The following is a 22,315-nucleotide window of genomic DNA, read 5'->3' on the forward strand; positions in this document are numbered from 1 at the left end:
CCCAAGCCAGTTACCTCTGGAGTTCCTCAGGGCTGTCTTAGGTCCCCTTCTCTTCATAATCTACTTACTCCCACTTGGCAATATCTTCAGGAAATTTAATATTCATTTTCACTGCTACGCCGATGACACCCAGCTATACTTCTCTACCCAACCAAACCCCCGCTCCCTTCATTCTCCTCCGTTGCCTCACTGAAGTCAAATCCTGGTTTTCTTCTAACTTTCTACAGCTCAACAGCAATAAGACTGAGATCCTCCTCATTGGCACCAAGTCATCTCTATCTAAGACCAGTTCATTCTCACTCAGCTTCGACAACACCACACTTCTCCCCACTGCCAAAGCTAAGAGCTTGGGTGTCATCTTAGACAAAACCTTATCCTTCATTCCTCATATTAACAACACAATAAAAACTGCTTATTTTCATCTTTTCAATATCAATTGGCTCCGCCCCTCCCTCAGTCAGCACTCCACTGCGATTTTGGTCCACAGCCTGGTCAACAGTCGCATCGATTACTGTAATGCCCTCCTCTCTGGTCTCCCTCTAAAATCACTCAACAAGCTACAGTTAGTCCAAAATTCAGCTGCCCGGATAATCACTAAGACCTCCACTTTTGATCACATCACCCCTGTCCTGCAACAACTTCACTGGCTCCCTGTCAAATACAGAATTGACTATAAGATACTTCTTCATGCCTTTAAAGCCATCCATAATCTCGCTCCCCCTTATCTTTTTAATCTCTTCCACATTATCACTCCCACTCGCTCTCTCCGATCATCATCTTCACCTTCCCTGTCTGTTCCTCGCACTCGTCTTAGTACTATGGGAGCAAGAGCTTTCAGCCACTCAGCTCCAAAACTCTGGAACACTCTACCGCCTGACCTCCGCAATATAAACTCTTTCTCAACCTTCAAGTCTCAACTCAAAACTCACATGTTCCGCCTGGCTTACTCCTTGTAACTGTCCTCTTTCCATCTACTCTTTTTAGTCTATTAATGTACTGCTCTGACTCTACCTTTGGGAATTACTCTTGGCACTTATTTCTTGTTGTTTGTATTGCTTGCTGTTCCTTATATTTTGTCTTGTACAGTGACCTTGAGAGCTTTGAAAGGCGCTTGAAATAAAATGTACTGTAACGTGATGGAGGTGCCATTCCACAGAAGGTTATTTACACTCTCTCCACAGATGCCTCTGACACAGTACTATGCTGCATGAGACTGCCTCAAGATCATGCATTTGCTTCTAAACATGTTTTCTTTCCATCAAGGGAAGAATGAAGATAAAGGACTCTTTCCTTTTAATAAATCAAAGAACTCTATTTTTAATAAAGCTAATCAAACAAAGTGTTAGTCAATAATATAATGTTGACCGATCTGTGAAATGACAATGTCATGATTAATATGCTTCAATAAATAATATGACTTTAATCTAGTGCACTAGACATGCTGAAGACACGTAATGTAAACGCATGACACATTGCTGATACTGATCCAATCAGACCCTTCCTTTCTGAAGTGTGACATAGTCTCTGTGGTGTTTATAAATCTGCCAACTTTGATTCGACCCGAAATCAAAACATCCAGATTAAAAAAAAACAGTCCCCACGCCCATAGGTGTCATTTTAACCGGGGACGCTGGGGACATGTCCAGGGGTGGACATTAACTTCAAAACCAACCGGCCAGCCGGGCCGGTAACTCTGAATATCTACCAACCCCGCTGGTCAGCTGCCAAAACGAGTCAAAATAACAACTGAACCGTTTTAAATGTAATAAACCTTTATTTTGTACACATTCACAAACATAATAACGTATTCAAGTTTGAATTTGTTTGTTCCCTCAACAACTCGATTTTGTCGTCGCATACTTCCGGCATACAACGCAGTACATCACCAACTCCGCCTTTGGCTGTCTTCGAGATGAGCCAGTTCTGCGCAGATTAGACCAGCGGTGATCGGTGCGCAGCGCATGCCGGTTAGATTTGTGTCCGACTTGACGCCGACTTGTTCTGACGTCATGCATACGTAGGCAACGATAACCTCGTGAGATCATGGCGGCCGCAGATTTTGGAGCAAGGCGCTGCAGTTGCTCTCCCTCGGCTGCAAAACCTAGAGGATGACGGGAAACGCCTGGCTCTCACCTGAGCTAAGATCTGATTGGTTCACAGTTTGATCCAAACATCCGGTGGTAGAACATGAAATGATAGTTGGTCACATGTATTTTGTAAATCATGTTATGTTGATGATGACAACTATATAGGCCATAAAGAGAAATGTGTTTTGTTTTCTTTTGTCACGTTTCCTATGAGCACACTAAACCTACTGATAACCTTTACTTATTATTACAGTCAGGTCTACATATACAATATATGATATCCAAAAGCACGTGAGGATGTGTTTCTGCTGCTAACAGGCACCGGAATTAAAATTGAAAATTGAACAAGTGTGAACGCTCACGCGATATCTTCAGCCATCATCACCCCCGAGCTACACACGCAGGGAAATCTGTCCGACTTTCAGCCACTCCCCCCTGCTGCTTCCGTCTGCTCTCGTCTGTTTTCCAGGCGAGGCGCTGCTCAACTCGAACACGGCCATTCTCTGCGCCTCCCATCTTCTTTAAACCTCCAAGAATAATTCCACCTACGCACACGCTTCTCTGCTTCATACCGTTTCGAACTGTCTCGCTTCTCCTCACCAGTTTTAAAGCGTTTTGCCGGAGATTTCATCAAGAAATCCCATCCCTGTGGCGGCGACATCTCCCTGCGTGCTTGTGTGTTTCTAGCGTGGTTCCACTTCGTCTTTAATAGTGAACTTATAGTTCACGTGACTATAACTAGAATCATGCAGTATGTGCACGAATCGTACAAGTGCAGTACGTGGCTAGAGGCGCACAGGTTCACTCGTGCGAAATGAAAACGGCGGCTTCCTACAGGGCGCGGCCATGATGTAGGTGAAAGCCGGTGTGTAAATGACAAATAAGGCTTGGGCGCCACCCAGGCAGTGAGTCGTCAAGTATTTACCGCCCGACGAGAAAATTTAGCGCCATTGGCGCTCGGGTTCTTTAAAGGTCCACCCCTGCATGTCCCCAGCAAAATTTGTGATTGGCAGCTGTATCCCCCCCACTTTCAAAAAAGCCTGCTGATGAGGATTTTTGTTTTACCAGCTCAGATCTTATACCAGGGGTCGGCAACCTGTTCCCATCAAAGAGCCATTATTACCCATTTCCCACAGTAAAGAAAACACCACAGCAGCCGCGGCGTTGTGGGCGGGGCCTACCCTCAGACAGCAGAGAGCTGCTCACAACAGGTGACAGCAGCCGGTACCGGTCGCTCGCATGGGCGTCGCACCCGTGGGGGATGGGGGGGATGCAACACCCACACTTTTCTTATTGAGATCATTCAACACCCACACTTTTGGCGTCGCACCCGTGGGGGATTCAACACCCACACTTTTCTTATTGAGATCATTCAACAACCACACTTTTGGCGTCGCACCCGTGGGGGATTCAACACCCACACTTTTCCAGCTGTTTTGCTCACCTCCACACCAGTCTGGTTTCTTTACGTCACACTCACTCTGTTTGCCTCATCTCCTTCTTCACCTCCCGCTTCTGACAGCCGATGTCGGGTTTCCAGGAGAGCAGGAGAGGGAGGGACAGAAGAGCTCGACTGAATTCATAATTTTACATCTTGACATTAGCTGTACAAAGTCTGAGTTTGATCAAGTGAAGAACAACAATTTGCAGAGGTTATAATAGGCGCGGCGCCAGGCTTTCATTTTTGGGTGGGCCACGGTAATTTTGGACGGACCTTAATAAGCAGTGACTTAAGTGAAGCAGGCAGGTCGTGCTAGAAAATTTCATTTAAAAAGACGTCATAAATGTGTTCCCTCGTCATTTTTATTTCTAAAATATGAAGTAAAAACTTACAATTTAATTTTCTTTCAGTTGTCATTAATATTTAGTCTACACCCGTGCGTTAAGTGGACCAACTTCCAGTAAAAGCAAAGCATCCAGCCCACCTCTCCAAATGCGTAAAATGTGCATCAGTCGCTAGTTAGGCACGTCGCGCGCACCGTCAGCTACGTCAGCCCAGACAAGAGCAGAGCAAATAGAGAAAGGATAATCCTGTCTGGATGTGGATGGAGATTACATTTTACAGCAGCCTGATCATCATTTAAATACGTAAACCATCTCCTGGCTTCTAGTCCACGCTATCAGCATTATTTTAATTGGTGTGTGTGTGTGTGTGTGTGTGTGTGTGTGTGTGTGTGTGTGTGTGTGTGTGTGTGTGTGTGTGTGTGTGTGTGTGTGTTTTCCACTTCAAACACTGGTCTAACCAACCAGACCAGCGTGTCCAGTAACATATTAATGTTACAATTAAACAGTTTCTCTTCATGTAGGCTAGGAACATTTCACCTGCCGTGGCCCGACAGCTTCTGCTCCACATAAACTTTGTGCGTAATCAAATGTCTCTACAGGTGCTTTCTGAGCTGAAGAGGCTATTCTGCCTCAGACTGGATGCGTCATGGGTCTCCATATTAGAGACGGGAACAAGCGCTGTTCAGCCAAAGTTTCATAATTTCATAAAAAGAACATTTTTCCAAGTGACACATCCCTCAGAGAGACCAGGTTTCTAGACCGCTTCAGTGGGAGGAAATCTTATCGCATGCACCGTGGTTCTGCGCTGCGAACCCCTCTACAGATCTTCAGCCCACTGTCCACCGTGGGCGCTCCGAGCTGCGCTGAACACAGTGTCCAGTATAAAGCTCTGATGTTCTGATGGGAATCAAGTTACCTCCGCAATGTGCGTAACGATTAAAATGTCAGCTCATCCATGCGCATCAGTGTGCGTCGGGGTAATTCTTTCAAAACAACCAACATCCTTGAGTTTATCTGTCAAAATAAACAGTCAAATGGAAATATCTGTAACCTGCCGTTTAACTGTTTTGCCTTCTTGTGAAGATTGTAGCAAAGAGAAACTGTTAAACGTGATTAACCCCAGAGCCATGCGCACTGCGCTGTACTTCTGACTGTAAATGAGGGGGAAACGATTTAATCGGATCCTTTTCTTTTCAACATGGTTTAATGTAAAGTTTCATTCAGCACAAACTTTAGTTACACCAATCTAGCGAGACAGAGCCTGGATTTGTATTCTGAACAGTTTAAACATGTTTAAACGGAGACGTGCGTGACGCGTCTAAAATTTGCACCTGCTCCGCTATTATGGAAATTAAACTAACAAGATGAATAACATAAAATTATTTTAGGCACAGACAACATCCCCCACACCTGATAATCTTGCAACGCGCCTGGTCGCTCGTGTACGTCAAAGTTATCTTTCATAAGACGATAATCAATAAAACGATTTATATAAAATGGATCCATAAGTTGTAGCCCGTCTCTGCTACAATATTTAGATATTTTTCACCCTGTTGGTGGTTTTACTGAGCAGGTGCCACTTTTGTCATACGTTTCTTTTTAAAACATGTTTAGACTGTTCAGAATACAAATCCAGGCTCTGTCACGTTTGATTGTTGTAATTAAACTTTGTAGGTGGGGAAGGTCAGAAAAGGATCCGATCATTTTGTTTTTCCCTCATTTACAGTGACGGAGATATCGGCGCAGTGCTCCTGGCTCTGTTGTTAATCAAGTTTAATTTTATCTATTTTCACAAGAAAACAAAACAGTTAAAAGCAGGGCTTGTGTTGACCGGACAGTTCCCGTATTTGACCGTTTATTTTGAAGGAGAAAGAATAGAAAGAATTACCCCGACGCATGCAGACGAACTGACATTTTATTCCACTTAAATCGCAGATGTAGCTAAATCACTCAAGAAAAGATTTCCTTCTGAACATCTGAGCTGGACACTGCTCAGCGCAGCTCACTGTCAGCGTGCACTACATAAGGTCCACAGCGAGCTGAAGTTGTGGAGATTGGCTTGGAGCGCGTCGCAGAACCAGAGCGCATGCGGGAAGGTTCCTCCCACTGAAGCGAGTGTTTTCCAAACCCGGTCTCTCAGAGACTTGTCACTTAGAAAATGTTCCCTGATTATGAAACTTTGGCTGAATAGTGCTTGTTCCTGTCTCCAATGTGGCGACACATCCAGGAGCCGTCTGAGGAGAAGCCCAGAATCTCACATCCTCTTCAACTCAGAAGCGCCTATGATTACGCACAAGCGTGACGCGTCAACCCGGTCTCACAGTAAGACCGGGTTGGACCTGTTCAGGTTTACGCAGACAATCTTTACATTTAGAATTAGCTTACAGATGTAAAATTAATGCAGTAAAATATAAAGCATTTTATTTAAATATCCATTCATTATTTTACAAGCACAGAGAGCCGCATCAGATGGATGGAAGAGCCGCGGGTTGCCGACCCCTGTGCTAGCCTACTTTATTGTCCCCAGCAATTTTTAAACCCCACTCAAGTGTATGGTTATTGTCCCCAGTAATTCTGAAAACAAACTGACGCCCTTGGTTATGATGCTGCAAGAACATTTCACATTTATTATGTTAATTGTAACATTTACTTCAGGAGCTTTACCTGACTCATCACAAACCTCCTCCTCAGCCTCTATAAGGCTGGCCTCTATTGTGAGATCCTCATCCATGTAGCACGTGGGACTGCCCTGCCTCTGGAACAAGGGGCCAGGAAAGGGGAAACTCCTCTGTTCATCTAGGAACATTGCCATGTTTTTGTCCAAATAGACTGCAAAATCAACAAATGAAGATTAAAATGAAATACATTTGATGAAATTAAAAATATTTAATGCAAAAATGCGGCTACAGGTAAAATATAATGTAAACCATTATTAGGACTCTAAAAACAGACAGCCTAAAAATACAAACGTATTCCCTGAAAACTGAAATCTCAGTAGGCAGTTTGGAATCACAGAGTGAAAAATAAAAAGCTATCTTTACAAGCTGTCCCAGATCCATGAGGTGGATTTCATATTTACTATGGGATCCTACGCCTTATGGCTAATTAAATACCATGTAATTTAAATCATTACATAAAACTTATCTCAAGATCTAAACTAACTAATCAAAATAAAACAACACTATGGCCAAAGCAATATTCATTAAAAGTATTCTTTGAATCCACAAAAATAAAACACGTTAAAGCCGAGAAAAAGAAAAGAGAAATCCTATTTTTAAAACATTCTTAGCAGGAAGGCAAATGGGGCTACAATGGAACGTGGCTAGACCGACCTGCAGAGCCAAATCTTCAACTATGGTTGGTCTAGATTTCAGACTGGAGATCACCGAGACAGAGCATGCAAACACCAGGTGTAGACAAGCTGATTGAAGCACATGTGTGCACTTTTGGTCTGCCTAATCACTCAGTTTTGGGTTGAAAGGAGAATAACAATAATAATAATAATAATAATAATGCATTGAACTTATATAGCGCTTTTCTAGACACCCAAAGATGCTTTCACACACTCTCACATTCACACACTTTAGTGATGGTAAGCTACTTGTAGCCACAGCCGCCCTGGGGAGGTCTGACAGGTGAAAAACAACCCAATGTATCCACAATGGTTTCAGAACAAAGTCTCACTTAAGAGCAGCTGAATTCAGGTATTTAGTTACAAGCACGTGAACAGAAACATGTAGGTGGGGTTCAACCAAGCCCGACCACGACCTCTGGAGAGAGAGAATGTCTCCAGATAAGACGGGTGAACGTCAGAAATCACTCACACTCTTCCTCTCTCTCTCTCTCTCTCTCTCTCTCTCTCACACACACACACACACACACACACAGTTGAGTAATTTTATCAATCCAGGATTACCTTAAGGAAAGTTCAAAGCACAGGGGGTTATAGTAATCAATCGATCAACACCAATACCAATAATCAACAATCATTTTAGACTTTGCAAAGTGGAGAGGAAAAGATTACACACCAGTCAAAGGTCGCCAGTTCACTCTCATCGGACAGACGTCCTCCGAAAGCATTTATTAAACACACACACACACAAAAGATGAACGCACACACATTTTGACATTCCTTAGACTCTCAGGTGGAAAGCTGTAAAAAAGGGAGACTAAGCTTTCTCCAGGTGCACTAAATCAACAAAGCAGTTCCTGCACTTTCTCAAGGGAGTTTCACTGAAAAAGGTCGTTCCAAGGCTAGGTCATCCTCCTAAAACCTCCTCCCTGTAAGACCTGCAGGAGCCTGTCTATTAAGAGTAAAATAAAAGGATGAAGCTACGTTTAAACAGACACCAGATGTTTAACAGTCAAAACATTAATTCAATAATGTTAATACCAGTTTTTATCAAACACACACACAGGCTCACAACACCGTGACATCACACTGCACCAGCAAACACCTCAGGGCACCTCCCAGCCAGGCAGATCCAAACTCAAATACAGTGCAGAGCTTTTATCTGACAACGGCACAACCCTGACAGCTCCAAGCCCAAAAAAATAAAGTTTGACCAAAATGCACCAAAACGCAAAACCACTAACCACACGTGTCTGCAGCACGACACACATTCACACAGTTTGTGAGGAAAAAATTGAGCAGGGACCTGACTAGCACTTTAATGAGTCAGACCTATTGAACATCTTAGGATTCAGGAACTAAATGAGGAAAGAAGTTTATTTTGAGAGCTCTCAGAAACAAAGTTATGGCCAGTGAGACAACGATAACAAAAATTATAATTGCTACAATAATATCAATGTATCAACTGTGGGGTAATCAAAGGGTTAAAACACCACTTTATCAGTGTGGAGGTAGGCTTCTCACACATTTACAGGATTTAAGTAACCAATTTGTCAATTAAACCTTATAACCCAAACAGAAAATAAATGATGGAATAATAGCTCAAATGCTGAAATAGTTACAAAACAGCCTTACTGTTGAGTAAAATAAAATAAAGTTCTTGGGACTACGATTAGCATTTATGGTCTGCAGGGGCAGAGTTGATATTTGCATGTCAAACAGGATTTGCATGGGAATTAACATACAGGAAAAACCTAGCACTGTGTTGATTCAATCACTATTTCATGTTATTAAATTAACCCAGTAACTTAATCCATCAATGGTCGACAAGACACATTTAATGGGAAGTTTTTAAGGTTTATAAAAGATCTGAACACCTAAAACAGTCAACTGAGTAAGGTCTGCTTATGGCAGGAACACCAAGTTTAACATGATGTAGTCATATGATAAAATCCTGAGATACGAAAACTGTTACTGCATTGTGCAGAATTATATCACCCAAGAAAATAACCCACTAAAATAAAACTGCATAATCTAAACAATAATACAGAACATGGTGACACTAGCTTACATCTATCAGACTAGAAATTTTAAAAAATAGGTCTCATAAAATTAGAATGTTAAAATTCTACTTAATTAGTTCAAAAGGAAACAATAAACCAGGTCGAAATTAGTTTGGGGTTGTTTTAAACTATCTGTATAGAACTTTCTAAAGTTTGCAGTCCAGAAAGGAACAGCCTACCACGTGTGAAATAGAGACCATCTGGAGTCAAAGTTGTATTTTTTAAACTTAGTTCACAGCTAATCTGTTTCTGTCTGGTGAAAATAGAGCTATGCTGGAATTCACAAGGGGCAAAAGAAAAGAGTCTGTCATTTTAAAATGGCAAAAGCTATTTTTAAGGTTTTGTACCTCTTAAACACAAAATTATGATTTACAATAATTTTCCCTTCAAATTCTGTAACTTGGGGTCAAATCCATCAATAAAAGATTAGGGGGACTACTTAGGTCTAAAACCTACATGATTTGTTTATTCTAATAAACTACATGATCTTTTAACAAGGGTATTTATGTATTTTAATAAAATAACAAAAGGGCCTGTAGACCAGAATTTCTAATTTAATTTGAGGCAATCGCGTGAATCTTCCCCATCATATTTGGGCATCCATTCAGCCGGTGAAGCTGAAGGAGGTAGTTTACTTAGGACGGATGTATTTATCCCTGCTTAACTGTATTTCCTTAACATTCTATCTAAGTCATGTTGTTTACTAGTTTAGTAAGAGTTATCATGCAGATAAGAGCAATGACTTTTTCGGATAGTATTTAGTTAATCACCACACCTCCTTTCTGTCTTCCATACACTCACTCACTGACACACGAACTTTTCCTCATTTCTAATTAGAATTTTGACCATTAAGATCCTAGAGATTAAACGTAAAATATAAAAATTTAAGAACCAAACATTACTTTCCCTACTTCCTATCACCCTGTCTTCTTCCGCAAACATTTCTTTAAACTTACTATTGCCCTCTCTTTTTCCTCAACCAATTCTCTTTTCTCCATCTGTCTGCTTTTTTCAACCTTCTCTGCTAACCTTTCATTTCTTCCTTACCAAACCATCCCCCATCAATTAACACTTCGCTGTCTCTTCACTTCTTACCCTTTGTTCTTATATCCCATAAACACACACACACACACACACACACACACACACACACACACACACACACAGACAGAAACGGAACAGATCAGGACCAACACAGAACCTAAAATCTGCAGGTTTCACACAAAACAGACTAGGCTCAGTCACACACATTCTCATGCATTCGGACTTTCCACCCACTCAGAGATCTCGGCCGAGACACACATTCAGGCTTCAGAACCTCGGCCCAAAGCTTCTCTCATACACACAAACAGAAACGAACCTGCAGGCTTTCACTCACACACATGCAGAGCTTTGATACACACAAATTAACATGCCAGTCCCCAGCGACAACTCTAAACAATACTCAACAAGTAAACACGGAAACCCGCAAGTCCACCCACAAAACGGAACGCAGCCCCATGACACCAGAAAAATCACACATAACACAGACCGGGAATTTTAGACCGATTTGAGATCTTTAAGCCAAATATCGGTGATTAATTTGGAGCACCTAAAAACAATGACTTTACATAAGTGATTTTGCATAATCCAACCCTATTACGACCCACATTCCGTCGTGGGATGTCTTATGTACGCAGACAAAGACTGGATTACAACCTCCCTCCGTTCAGCCTCTCCTCTCTCAAATTGCTATCCGCTTTACCGTGGCTACACATCACCTCTCCCCCAGTGCCGCAGGTATGTTGCCAAGCCAGTATACATTTCGCACACATGTTCAATAAACCCAAAACGAGCTGGCTGCGCAGGCCGGGACTCGCTGCGAAAACATCTCAATGCACTTCCATGCAGACAGAGCTAAACAGCCCACCTGCCGGCAACTGCAAAAAGGGGTGCGTGCCTGTGCCGAACTGCGGTCGGCTGCTTTAACGCAGCACTTTAACTGAGGTAAACGGAGTCCAGGACAAGGTCCAGCAGCTCTCAGACCAGCTTTCAGCCGGGGCACGAAACGTCTTTCATGCGTGGATTGCAAACATCACTTCCAGCGTAAAATCACTGTCGTCCAGTTATTAGGAAAAGGTGCAATTTAATTTAGGTACTCACTCGGCGTGCTGGGCAGACTGTGTAGCGATCTCCCACCGGAACTCTGCTCTCCGGAGCTGCACCAGAGCTGATTCCATCGTCTCCCTTACCAGAAACAGTTTAGCCAAACAATCTCACACGTCTTTTTCCTTTCATCAACCGAACTTTCTCACACACTCAAGAGCTTGTGGCTCACATGCACACGGCCGCAACTGGCCCACCGTAATCAACTTAAACCACACTGCCAGTGGTTAAAGAAACAGACGCAAATTAATGAACTAACTTAATGAATTAAAGAATTAACTAGAATTAACTTACTCTCCGCGTTGTGAATTCGTCCTGAGTTCCGAGCGCGAGAGCCTGTTGATGAAAGTCTGTCTGCAGAGCTATTTAGCCGGCCGATGGGACAATTTGCAGCCCCCCGGACTTTTGATGAAGAAGTGGCGCCACACGGCTCCCTGGAGACAATCTTCCATCCCTAGGCTCTGTGCTCCCCGTACGGGCCACCAAAATGATAGGTAATTTTTCATTCATCCCATATTACCTTAAAGGACGACACACACATAGAGAGAGAGAGTGGATTAATCATTCGTAATGTCCATGAGCACGAATCAACATGTGAGAAGCTGGCCGCAGAAATCCCAGCCCCCACTCTGCTCCGGACAAAGCTCCTTCAGCTCACCAGCTCTGCTTACCCGCATTCTCCAACCAAAATGTTAGGTAATATTTAATCTCCATAACCCTGGAACCTGAAATAAACACACATGACAAAAGGAAGACATTTTACCCTGAGTCCCCAAAATAATGGAGAGTTAACGCAGAGGAACCTCCTCCGAGGCTTCCCCACGTCACTCCCCAGTCTCCTCAGTTTCCCAGGGGCTTTATTCAGCAAAGGATGGAGGAGAAGGCTGGGCCTTCTCAGGTTACAGAGGTACAGAGTTCAGTTGGAAACCCACAATCAACATCCTTGCTCAACCTTTCATGAACAGCCACAGTTGGCAAACACAGAGATTCATGAAGTGTTAATAACACAAATTGGGCATCTTTTCGGCCTCAAAAAGATACAATTATAAAATACCCAACAGCGGGACATTCCAAAAAGGAAGTCTCCTTTTAGAACTGCTGAGTCACTCAGGAACTAGGACAGTTCCTGTTGCTGGGCAGATTAAGACGCACGATATCACAGTGGAACAGAACACTTAAGCCTGATTTATGCTTCTCCGTCTGCGTCAGTGCGGAGCACACGCAACGCCATTATCCGTCCTTGCGTAGGGATCCGGCAGACACGCAAGTACGTACGGAGTCGAGCCCACTTTTTTAAACATCCGTTGAACGAGACGGATTACGCAAGCTTGTGATTGGGCAGGGCGCCGCTGTTGTTTACAGCGCCGCCATTGCAAAGAGAGCCGAGGATAACTAGCGGCAGACACGGAGAAGCTTGAAGAATACCTCGTGAAAAAAACTCTAAAAATATGAACGTTTCATTCTCCCGTGACTGGAGGAGTGAAAAGATGCACAGCAAGCGTTTTATTTGTGGACGGAAATGACAGGAAACGTGGGTTTAGAGGTGGGGAGCGCATGAAGCGGTGGAAGAATGAGAGACAAATATGTCCGTGTTAAAAGTCTCTTATATACACAAAAAACACAATATAAACAAACGATCTTGGACCGGATACATGACATGATACCATAGAACAGCGCTACGCCCTCTGTGGTCCTGCCGGGCAATTGCTTTGCAACACTCTCCAGGAGACGGAGAAGTAAAAGAGCAAAACGCTTCCGTCAATCCGTGCAAGTCTGTCCCTTGCAGAGCTGACGGAGAAGCATAAACCAGGCTTAAGACTTACATTTAGGGCATAAACATTTAAAAAGAACATTTGAGATATGTGAAATATAAAAAACCCTAACACTGGACTGTTCCTCATTCAGGCTCATGGATGCGTCGCAGCGCACATTAGAAACAGGAACAAGCGCTATTCGGCCAAAGTTTCATAACCAGGGAACATTTTCCAAGTGACAAGTCTCTCTGAGAGACAGGGTTTGGAAAACACTCGCTTCAGTGAGAGGAGTCTTCCTGCATGCGCTGACAGCCAGCTGTGCTGAGCTTGATTGATTTAACTACCTCCGCGGTGTGCGTAACAATTAAAATGTCAGCGCATCTGCATGCGTCAGCATTCAAAAACGACCAAGCCTTGAGGTTTCTCCGTCCTGCATGTTTTCCAGCTATGCATGAAGTTGCAGCTTCTAATTGGCTGAACACACCTGATCCAGGCAATCAACAGCAGGAACAACAAAGATAGTTGGAAAACAAGCAGGACTGCGGCTCTCGAGGACCAAGGTTGTCTACCCCTGATCTAGGATAAAGAACAACAAGTGGTGCAAGACTTGTAACTAGGATGTACAAACAACAAGAAAAATTTTTGGTTTTTGAGTAGTTACTTCTGATTTATATGGATTCTCGTGTCTGTTTTAAGTATTTTTTTCTGGCGAAATCTGTCCACAGACCTCACAGGGAAAGGGTTTTTGACCTGTGTGGATACTGATTAAACTGTTTAAAGTTGTCTTATGAGTAAATCTTTGACCACAGACCTCACAGGAAAAGGGGGTTTGTCCTGTGTGGACTCTCGTGTGATTGTTTAAAGTTTCTTTACGGCTAAATCTTTGTCCACAGAGCTCACAGGCAAAAGGCTTCTGTCCTGTGTGGACTCTCATGTGATTGTTTAAATGTGTCTTTTGGCTAAATCTTTGTTCACAGAGCTCACAGGCGAAAGGCCTCTGACCTGTGTGGACTCTCATGTGATTGTTTAAAGGTGTCTTATGGCTAAATTTTTTATCACAAAGCTCACAAGCATAAGGCTTCTGTCCTGTGTGGACACTCATGTGACTGGTTAAAGTTGCTTTATGGCTAAATCTTTGAACACAGAGCTCACATGAAAAAGGTTTCTGTCCTGTGTGGACTCTAATGTGGATGTTTAAAGTTGCCTTACGACTAAATCTTTGGCCACAGAGCTCACAGACATAAGGCTTCTGCCCTGTGTGGACTCTCATGTGAATGTTCAAATATGCCTTTTGACTAAATCTTTGACCACAGAGCTCACATGCATAAGGTTTCTCTCCTGTGTGGACTCTCATGTGATTGTTCAAATGTGTCTTTTGGCTAAATCTTTGACCACAGAGCTCACATGCATAAGGTTTCTGTCCTGTGTGGACTCTCATATGTCTGTTTAAATTTGATTTTACGTTAAAAATTTTTCCACAGTCATCACAACTAAATGATTCAAGTTCTTTCTGGACGTTTCTGCATGAGTCTTCATGTTGCTTCACTTTAACATGTTTCTTATTGACCAAACAGCCTGATGACCTAATTGCTGAATGATTTGTCACTCTCACGTGTTTCTGGAGAGACCACTTGTGGAGAAATTGTTCACCACACTCAGGGCAGCTAAAGGACTTGTTGGCAGTCTTAGAATCTGACTCAGAAGACCCGCTCTCATTCCAGTCATTGTCTCCATGTTCAGATTCAGGCCCAGAGTGTGAAAGCTCTGAGTCTAGATTCACATCATCATCTTCACTAACTTCAGTCTCTGAAGAACCTGATGCCTCTTCATGAGGGTTCAGATTTGGGTGCCTGCTAGTTTCTGCTCTCATCTGGTCAGCTGAGCTGCTGGTTGAAACATCTCCGTCTTGTATTTGATGATGAAGCTGTGAGAACAGAGGTTTCTCTTCATCATCCTCACTCTTTATAGTAACAATAGTGAATGGAAACCTGGCCGCATCAGTCTCCTCCTTCAGATAGAGATGTTCTCCTTCTAGACTGGTCCAGAGTTCCTCCTGTTCCTCCTTTATGTGGAGGTGTTCTGGGTCCTGCTGGTCCTCACCAGCACTCTGTTCTTCAGGAGCTTCTTCTTTAACCACCACCACTTGTTGAACATCTGTAGGAAACAGAAACACATGATGTGAATTACCAGCTGACTAACCCTTTTCAAACTTTACAGTTCTATTATTGCTTTAAGTTGTTGAGATCAAAACTGAAACTGAAAATAACTTTTGAGTAGAATGAATTTTTACTGTGAGTTGAACTCCAAAAGTTAAAAGTAAATAGGTTAAAGCCTAATTCATACTTCTAATTCTGTATTTGTACAGAGACATTCAACACCATTATGAGCCAGCTCAACAGCTCCCCGGCAGGCTGATTGGCTCGGTTAGAATTCTCAGGGGGTGGGGTTATTTGAACAGGAGAGTTCCCAGACTCTTTTTCTGTGCAGAATTAAACAGGAGGAGTCTGGCTGGCCAGGCTCCCGAAAGACTTCCAGAGGGTGACAGAGACATGTCAAAAATTTTAAATATCCATCAAAATTGATGGAGACTGTAAGCTTGTGATTGGTCAGGACGCCACTTCCTGTAAATTGGTTAACAGCATCACCGTTGCCCCGTCAAAAAGTAAAAGGAACAGATTGAAGAATGCATTTTGGAAAAAGTCAGAAAATATAATTACTGATTCACCTGTGACTGCAGGAGTACAAAGCTAGCGTTTTATTTGTGTACGTAAAAGATGAGAAAAGTGAGTTTTGAGGTGCCGATTGCAAGAAGAGGTGGAGGAGAATGACGGACAAATTTGTGTTAAAAAGTCTCTGAAATGCATTACAAATAGAAAACAGTGCAAACACATTAGTAAATGCACTCATCTTGGACCCGATATGTTTATGTTTGTTTATCTGGCAGACGCTTTTATCCAAAGCGACGTACACGTTTTAACCTATAGGGCATGTTGTGATCTGTGGGGTAAACCGGAGTACCCGGAGGAGAACATGCAACTCCACGCAGAAAGGCTGCAGCCAGGTTTCGAACCTGCAACCTTTTTGCTGCAAGGCAAACCACACATTTGAGACATTAGAGGACAAAAAAGTCTGCTTGTTAAAATGGCTACAATTGTGTGATTGTTATAAGTTTTTGCTTTATTTCATAGATCTGGTAAAGTGGACATATCATGCTTACAAATTCTTCCTTTTTGCATCTAAATCATTCAGTTGTGGTTCATATACAGCGGAGGAACTCAACGTGTTTTTAATTACTCAGTGCTATGTCTAACACATATAGTTATTACATGTGTTTTTAGGTGTACCTGTGGTAATTGCTCTACAATGCCCACTGAAAATCAATGCTGTAGAGAAATTCCTGAGGTCAGTGTGTTACAATAAAACTGATTAAACTTCGCTGCACTCCAAATAAAATATCATATATTAGGTTAAAGCTGTATGGATGAAGTATCGAGCCAACTGAAATGCATGGTGGATCATCCCAGGTTGGAGCCTGCCTGCTTCAGTGTGTATTCACTCCAGAACGCAATAAATGTTTACAAGGCCAGTCTGGACCCTTACGTCTAAGAAGAAACGTGCTGTAAGATTTTTATTATTGTTTATTGACATACTAATACAAAAAAGTAATAAACTTACAGCAAACTAGTACATGAAATAGTAATAAATTGAAAAGCTAAACTATTTCAATGTTACATGACATGTATTAGTATCTCTGGGTTTTGTTTCAGTCATAGATACTGTTCATACAGATGCTTTGTGTCCTGGTGCTGGCGATATCTGGGCCACAAAGTTTGTGTCGCGTCTGCTGGGATCATCGGGATATGGCAGGAGTTTCCTGGTGATGAGGGGCAGATTGTGGGCTTCACACTGGTGCTGGACTGAAGCGGGAGACATAGAGAGCGACAACCGTTATCCTGTCTGGCCTGGTGTACTCAGAGGAGAGGGTTGGTGGGAGCTTCATCTTTGCCACCTCATCTACAAGTAGATCAGGGAAAACCTGTTACAAGACCAGCTACATGATGTCATCCACGTATTCTGCAATGACAGACGATAGCAGTGCTGATGTATTTATTATTATTTACACTACTGTTTATAAATACATGTTTTGTTGTGTTGTTTTAGTTTATTATTTATAAGTTCACTTTGCTGCTGCTATTAGTATAATAAAATACTGCCACTACAATCATTCAAATGACTGGACTCAAATTAGCATATTTGAGAGCAACACCATTGGAGTTTCTAAATGCTGTAGCTGTTCCTGAACATGTTAACATACCATACAGCATGAGAGCCGACCAAAGCACCTTACATAAAGTACAGAAAGTACTAAAACATACTGTTGAGTTAAAACTGAACAACTGGCAAATAATGGCAAATTTGCCTCCAGAGCGAACAAACCCAGCTGCTCCTTTCGAATTCACCACCGTAGACTTGTTCGGCCCATACGAAGTTAAGGATGAAGTCAAGAAAAGAACCAAACTTAAGGTATGGGGAACCGTCTTCTGCTGCATGGCTTCCCGTGCCATACACACAGATGTGGTAAGTGACCAGTCATCAGAGGGTTTCCTGTTGGCCTACCAAAGGTTCACTTCACTGAGAGGGCACCCCAGGAAACTCTGGTAAGACCCTGGCACCACCTTTGTAGGAACCAAACCTGCTCCGCAAACGCTGTATAAATTCCATGACCAACTAAACAAGTCGGAAGTTGAAGACCCAGCTGCCAAGCATGGAACAGAATGGGTTTGGAAGATCCACTCTGCAGATTCTCCCCATAGAAATGGTGCAGCAGAGGCAGCTGTCAGAATCGTGAAGCAGGCCCTAAGCAATCTTGGTGGAGATGGTGTCTTCACCTGGGGTGAATTTCAAACCTTTCTCTTCATGGCAGCCAATGCCAACTTTGTTAACGAAAGACCTACTGATGCCAGAACTCAAAGCAGGGAAGACTGTGTGGAGTACATCACCCCAAATTCACTGCTTCTGGGGCGTGCAAGCCCAAAGGGAGACCCTGGAGACTTCCAGTTCAATGGCTATCCATATGAAAGGCTTAAAAGTATTCTAACAGAGGTCAGCAAATTCTGGAATAACGTGGAGCCAGTTGGCTGGACCAACCCTATTTGTACGGAACAAATGACGCACTAAAGAGCGGAATGTCGCTGTGGGAGATGTGGTCTGGGTAGCTGGCCAAAACGCCCTGAGAGGACAGTACAGGCTAGCCCGAGTTGACAGCCTCAACACTGACAACAAAGTCATTGTCAGAGATGTGTTTGTGACCTTCCCCAGTTATCCTGTTTCTATCAGAAAGATAGCTGGAAAGGAGCCGGCTTCAGAATCCGATAAACATAACAACAAAATTCCAGCCACAATCCTTCATAGAGATGTCAGGCACATTGTCATTTTAGTTCCCATTGAAGAACAGAAAGAGCAAAGTACTGGTGTGACCTCATTGGGTTTGAGAAACCATGAGCTCAAGTGGGAGGTGTTGAGTTAAAACTGAACTATTGGAGGTGATAGTGCTCAACCGCCACTGAGAACTACATCCCCCAGAAAGCACCAGCAAAATGGCCACCGATTGATGATGAAAAACACCTGGGCAAAGATGGTGGGGGTTCTGTTCTCAGTCAAACAAGGAACAACAAGCAAGCAAGCTCTACTCATGAGTTGAGTCTGTAGACACCAATGGTTGGTGAATATTACTTTATTAATGATAAGTTGTTTAGGTTGACCATTAAAGTCGTGTTGCTTATGAGTTTGATTAAATACAGGTGTCTTCAAGCATGTAGGCATTTGATTTGTCACAGTCACTGTTACACTTGATGCTTTAATTTCCATTTTTTAAAATGAATTGAAACCTTAATTCATTGATTGAATTTTAGTGATTCAGTCATGTTTTAATTTATGCATTTACACTTTTAGTGTAGGAAGTTTTGGTTTAGAAATTTCTTTGTTTATTGTATTTTATATAAAATATGTGATGTTTAACACTTGTCTCTGTTCTTTGAAGGTTATCAACCTGATGACTTAACTACATTAATCACTAAACTGGAATAATAAAGATTGATGGAAAGTGAAAGTAAGGAGTTGTCCCAAAGTGTCCCTTTGGAGTGTAAACGAGAGTGGAACTTAACACATACTTCATATTATAAACACAGCTAAGGATAAAACAGCCGCTGAAATGGTGATTCTAAAAAATAAAATCTAATAAAAATATAAATTAAAACAACTAAAAGTAAGAATTTAACAAGAAACAAGTCAAGATGTAAAAGCCAGGTCATAAAAGTGCTTTTTCAGTTGTGACTGAAAAACATGTTGACTGGCGGATCGTAAGAGAACAGAACAGGCACCAAATGTACAACAACCCCCCCCTCCTTTTATAATTCAGAGGGTGCGTTGGTACGTGCAGCTGTAACAAGTCAGCCAGGTACATTGGTGCCATGCCATTTAGTGCTTCAGAACAAAAACCAGGATCTTCAACCGAACCATAAACAGGACAGGGAGCCAGTGCAAACGCATTAGAATTGGTGTCACATGATTCCGCCGGTTTGTGTTGGTCAAACCTTGCTACTGCATTTTGGATCAACTTCAGTCTGTTTAAGGCCGAGGCAGGCACACTGACAAGTAGTGAATGAGCGTAGTCTTACCGGAATGTGATGAAGGCATGAATCACACACACCAAATGCTGTCCTTGGACAAAACAAGCCCCCACCACTGCAATAATATGTGGTAACATTGTAAATGCAGCATCCAGCCTCACACCAAGACTGGTGACATATAAGTAGGAAAGTTTGGGACCAGTGATGTGCAGGTTAGATTTCTAGGGTCAAATAGGATTGCCTGTCTTTGTCTCATTCAGTGTTAAAGATCTTGCAGAAAGCCACTCCTTCACTGCAGTAAGACAGCTGCTCCATCGATCACTACATAAATCTGGCAATCATCTGCATAATTGTGGTAGCTGATGTTAAAATGCTCAAAGATCTTCTCCAATGGTAACATATATGGTGAATAAGAACTGCCCCAGGACAAATCCCTGTGGCACCCCCCCCCCCCCAATTCAGCAGAAGCCAGGGCAAAGCACGGGTACCCAGCTGCACACTAAACACTCTGTTTTCCAAATAAGAGCTAAACCAGTCCAATGTAGTCCTTGATAGGCCCACCCAAGACTTAAGGCGGATAGTACATGGTGCTCCTGTCGATGACGTCACGACTAGACTAACGGAAGTTTTATACCATGTTGAAAAACATTTAGGCAGTAAGAAAAACAAAATTAATAACAAAACTGCTAAACTCTCTCCAAAATACATGTGAAAGAATAGAATAGAAAAAGAGATGCCATATATTTTGGCAGAGCGGTATTGCTGTAGTACGATGACATTATCAGCAGGTGCAGGTGCACCATGCACTCAAAGCCTTACAGCGCACTTTCTCCAAGTGAACTTCACAGAATGCCGAAGGGTGCAGTGTGAGTATTGGGATTGGGCCACAGAGGTCTGAGGTGTTGGCCTACAGTGTCACTCACTTTGGTCTGCTCCAAACGCAGTCTCTCTACTGGTGGGACTTCTTCCTCTATACCTGGTGTGGAGGAGACGGTAGATAAAGTGTTCCTCTAACGGGAAAAAAAGAAAAATTTACAAGATGGACAAGTTTGCTGGTTAAATTATTTTTGTACTGACATTTCACAGCCTTGCAGTGCCAAATGTTCACTTACCTAAACAACAGATATGATAGTTTTGATGGACTGTTGTCCCAACTGAGCACATCAGAGCTTTTGTCTGACAGCCGGTGTCAGTAAGACGGCTCCAGTCTCCTGGATGTGGAGTCTAAAAAAGACGCCTTTTCATTTCTGCATTAACTCTTTTACAGCTTATTTGTTGAGCTATCTGACGGTCATGCTAATACAGAAAAGTGTTAACGAGCTAAGCTGTTAGCTGCGTCTGACTGTCGATGCTCCAGGTTAGTTTTAAATTCTGCAGTGAGCCATGAAAACTCAAATCGGATAACTGGACATTCGGCATTCTTCTAGATGGACCACAAAAACCTTAGCGAGGAGAAAATATGGCAGATTAGCTCGATGTTTAGCTGGACGTCCGTAACGTGCTGTGTTGTTATGACAAAACAGAAGACAAAACGTAATAGGAAATAAAGAAAACTGAACAGGCTGAAATCTAAGTCCAAAACGTAATACTAAAACTTCTCATAAGCACCTGAACTGACTAATTAAAATAGTCTGCACTAGACTTAAAAGTCACAACTAGGGCTGGGGGTAAACGATTATTTTTAAAACGTTTATTCTGACGATTATTTTATCGAATAGTCGACTATTCTAATGACTATTTAGAAAATTAATCTAATGATTATTTTTCTATTGCACAGTTAACAAAAACCAGAAAATCTCAAATAAATTCCTCAAAAAAATTGATAAATTCTTACTGTAAGAGAATAAACACTACAGGCCTTCCATTTTGTATAACACTGCGTTTATTGTGTTGGTTGGTTATGTTCTGGTGACGTGTAGAACTTGGGAGTGCAGGCTGCTGCCTGAGAGGTGGTAGAAGATGGAGTGTCTCCATGCTGCTTTGTTTTGGTCACTTATGTGCGTGAGGCGAGTGGTCTTACGGGTTAAACCAAACTCAGGTGATATTTTACACTAAACCGAAAACCCATAACACTCTAAATGTAATAAAAGGGAGATCTGCACCACAAAAAAGATGAACTCTAAACCAAAACGTAACAGCTTATCCCAACGCAAGAAGCTGTTAGCGAAGATGCTAACAGTAGCTTTACCAACATTAAGTTCAAGTTACCAAGTTTAAATAAACCAAAAACACCCAGCAGCAAACAGACCAGCACAGAGGAGAGACTGCTACCACCAAAACAGCTCTCCTAATGTCTGAAAGAAGCTCCTTAATGAAGGGAGAAACGCTCCCGGTGATTTTCTACATCTGCGATAGACACGAAGCAGCGCATCTGACCCCGGAAGTTGTTGTCCGTTGCCGGGAGACGAAGGGGCAAAACAGGAAAATAATCTAGTAGTGGACGGACGTTGTTCCGGGTCTTCGGTATTTGGCGGAGATGTTAGTGAAGGCGGAGAAGAGG

General features: G+C 42.5%; 2 protein-coding genes across 3 annotated transcripts in view; one reads left to right on the plus strand and one right to left on the minus strand.

The window, feature by feature from the left end:
* Window positions 1-22,315, plus strand: part of LOC107373102 (zinc finger protein 665) — a 199,017-nt gene that overhangs the window by 34,334 nt on the left and 142,368 nt on the right. The window lies entirely within an intron of this gene.
* LOC107396956 (gastrula zinc finger protein XlCGF26.1) overlaps window positions 1,755-22,315 on the minus strand; it is a 29,849-nt gene continuing 9,288 nt past the window's right edge. The window contains 2 exon segments of the mRNA XM_015976807.3: window positions 1,755-13,904; window positions 13,906-15,340. Coding sequence (XP_015832293.3) covers window positions 13,844-13,904; window positions 13,906-15,340 — 1,496 coding nt within the window. The 3' untranslated portion in view covers window positions 1,755-13,843.

This window comes from Nothobranchius furzeri, chromosome 2 (genome assembly GCF_043380555.1).
Source record: "Nothobranchius furzeri strain GRZ-AD chromosome 2, NfurGRZ-RIMD1, whole genome shotgun sequence".
NCBI lineage: Eukaryota > Metazoa > Chordata > Actinopteri > Cyprinodontiformes > Nothobranchiidae > Nothobranchius > Nothobranchius furzeri.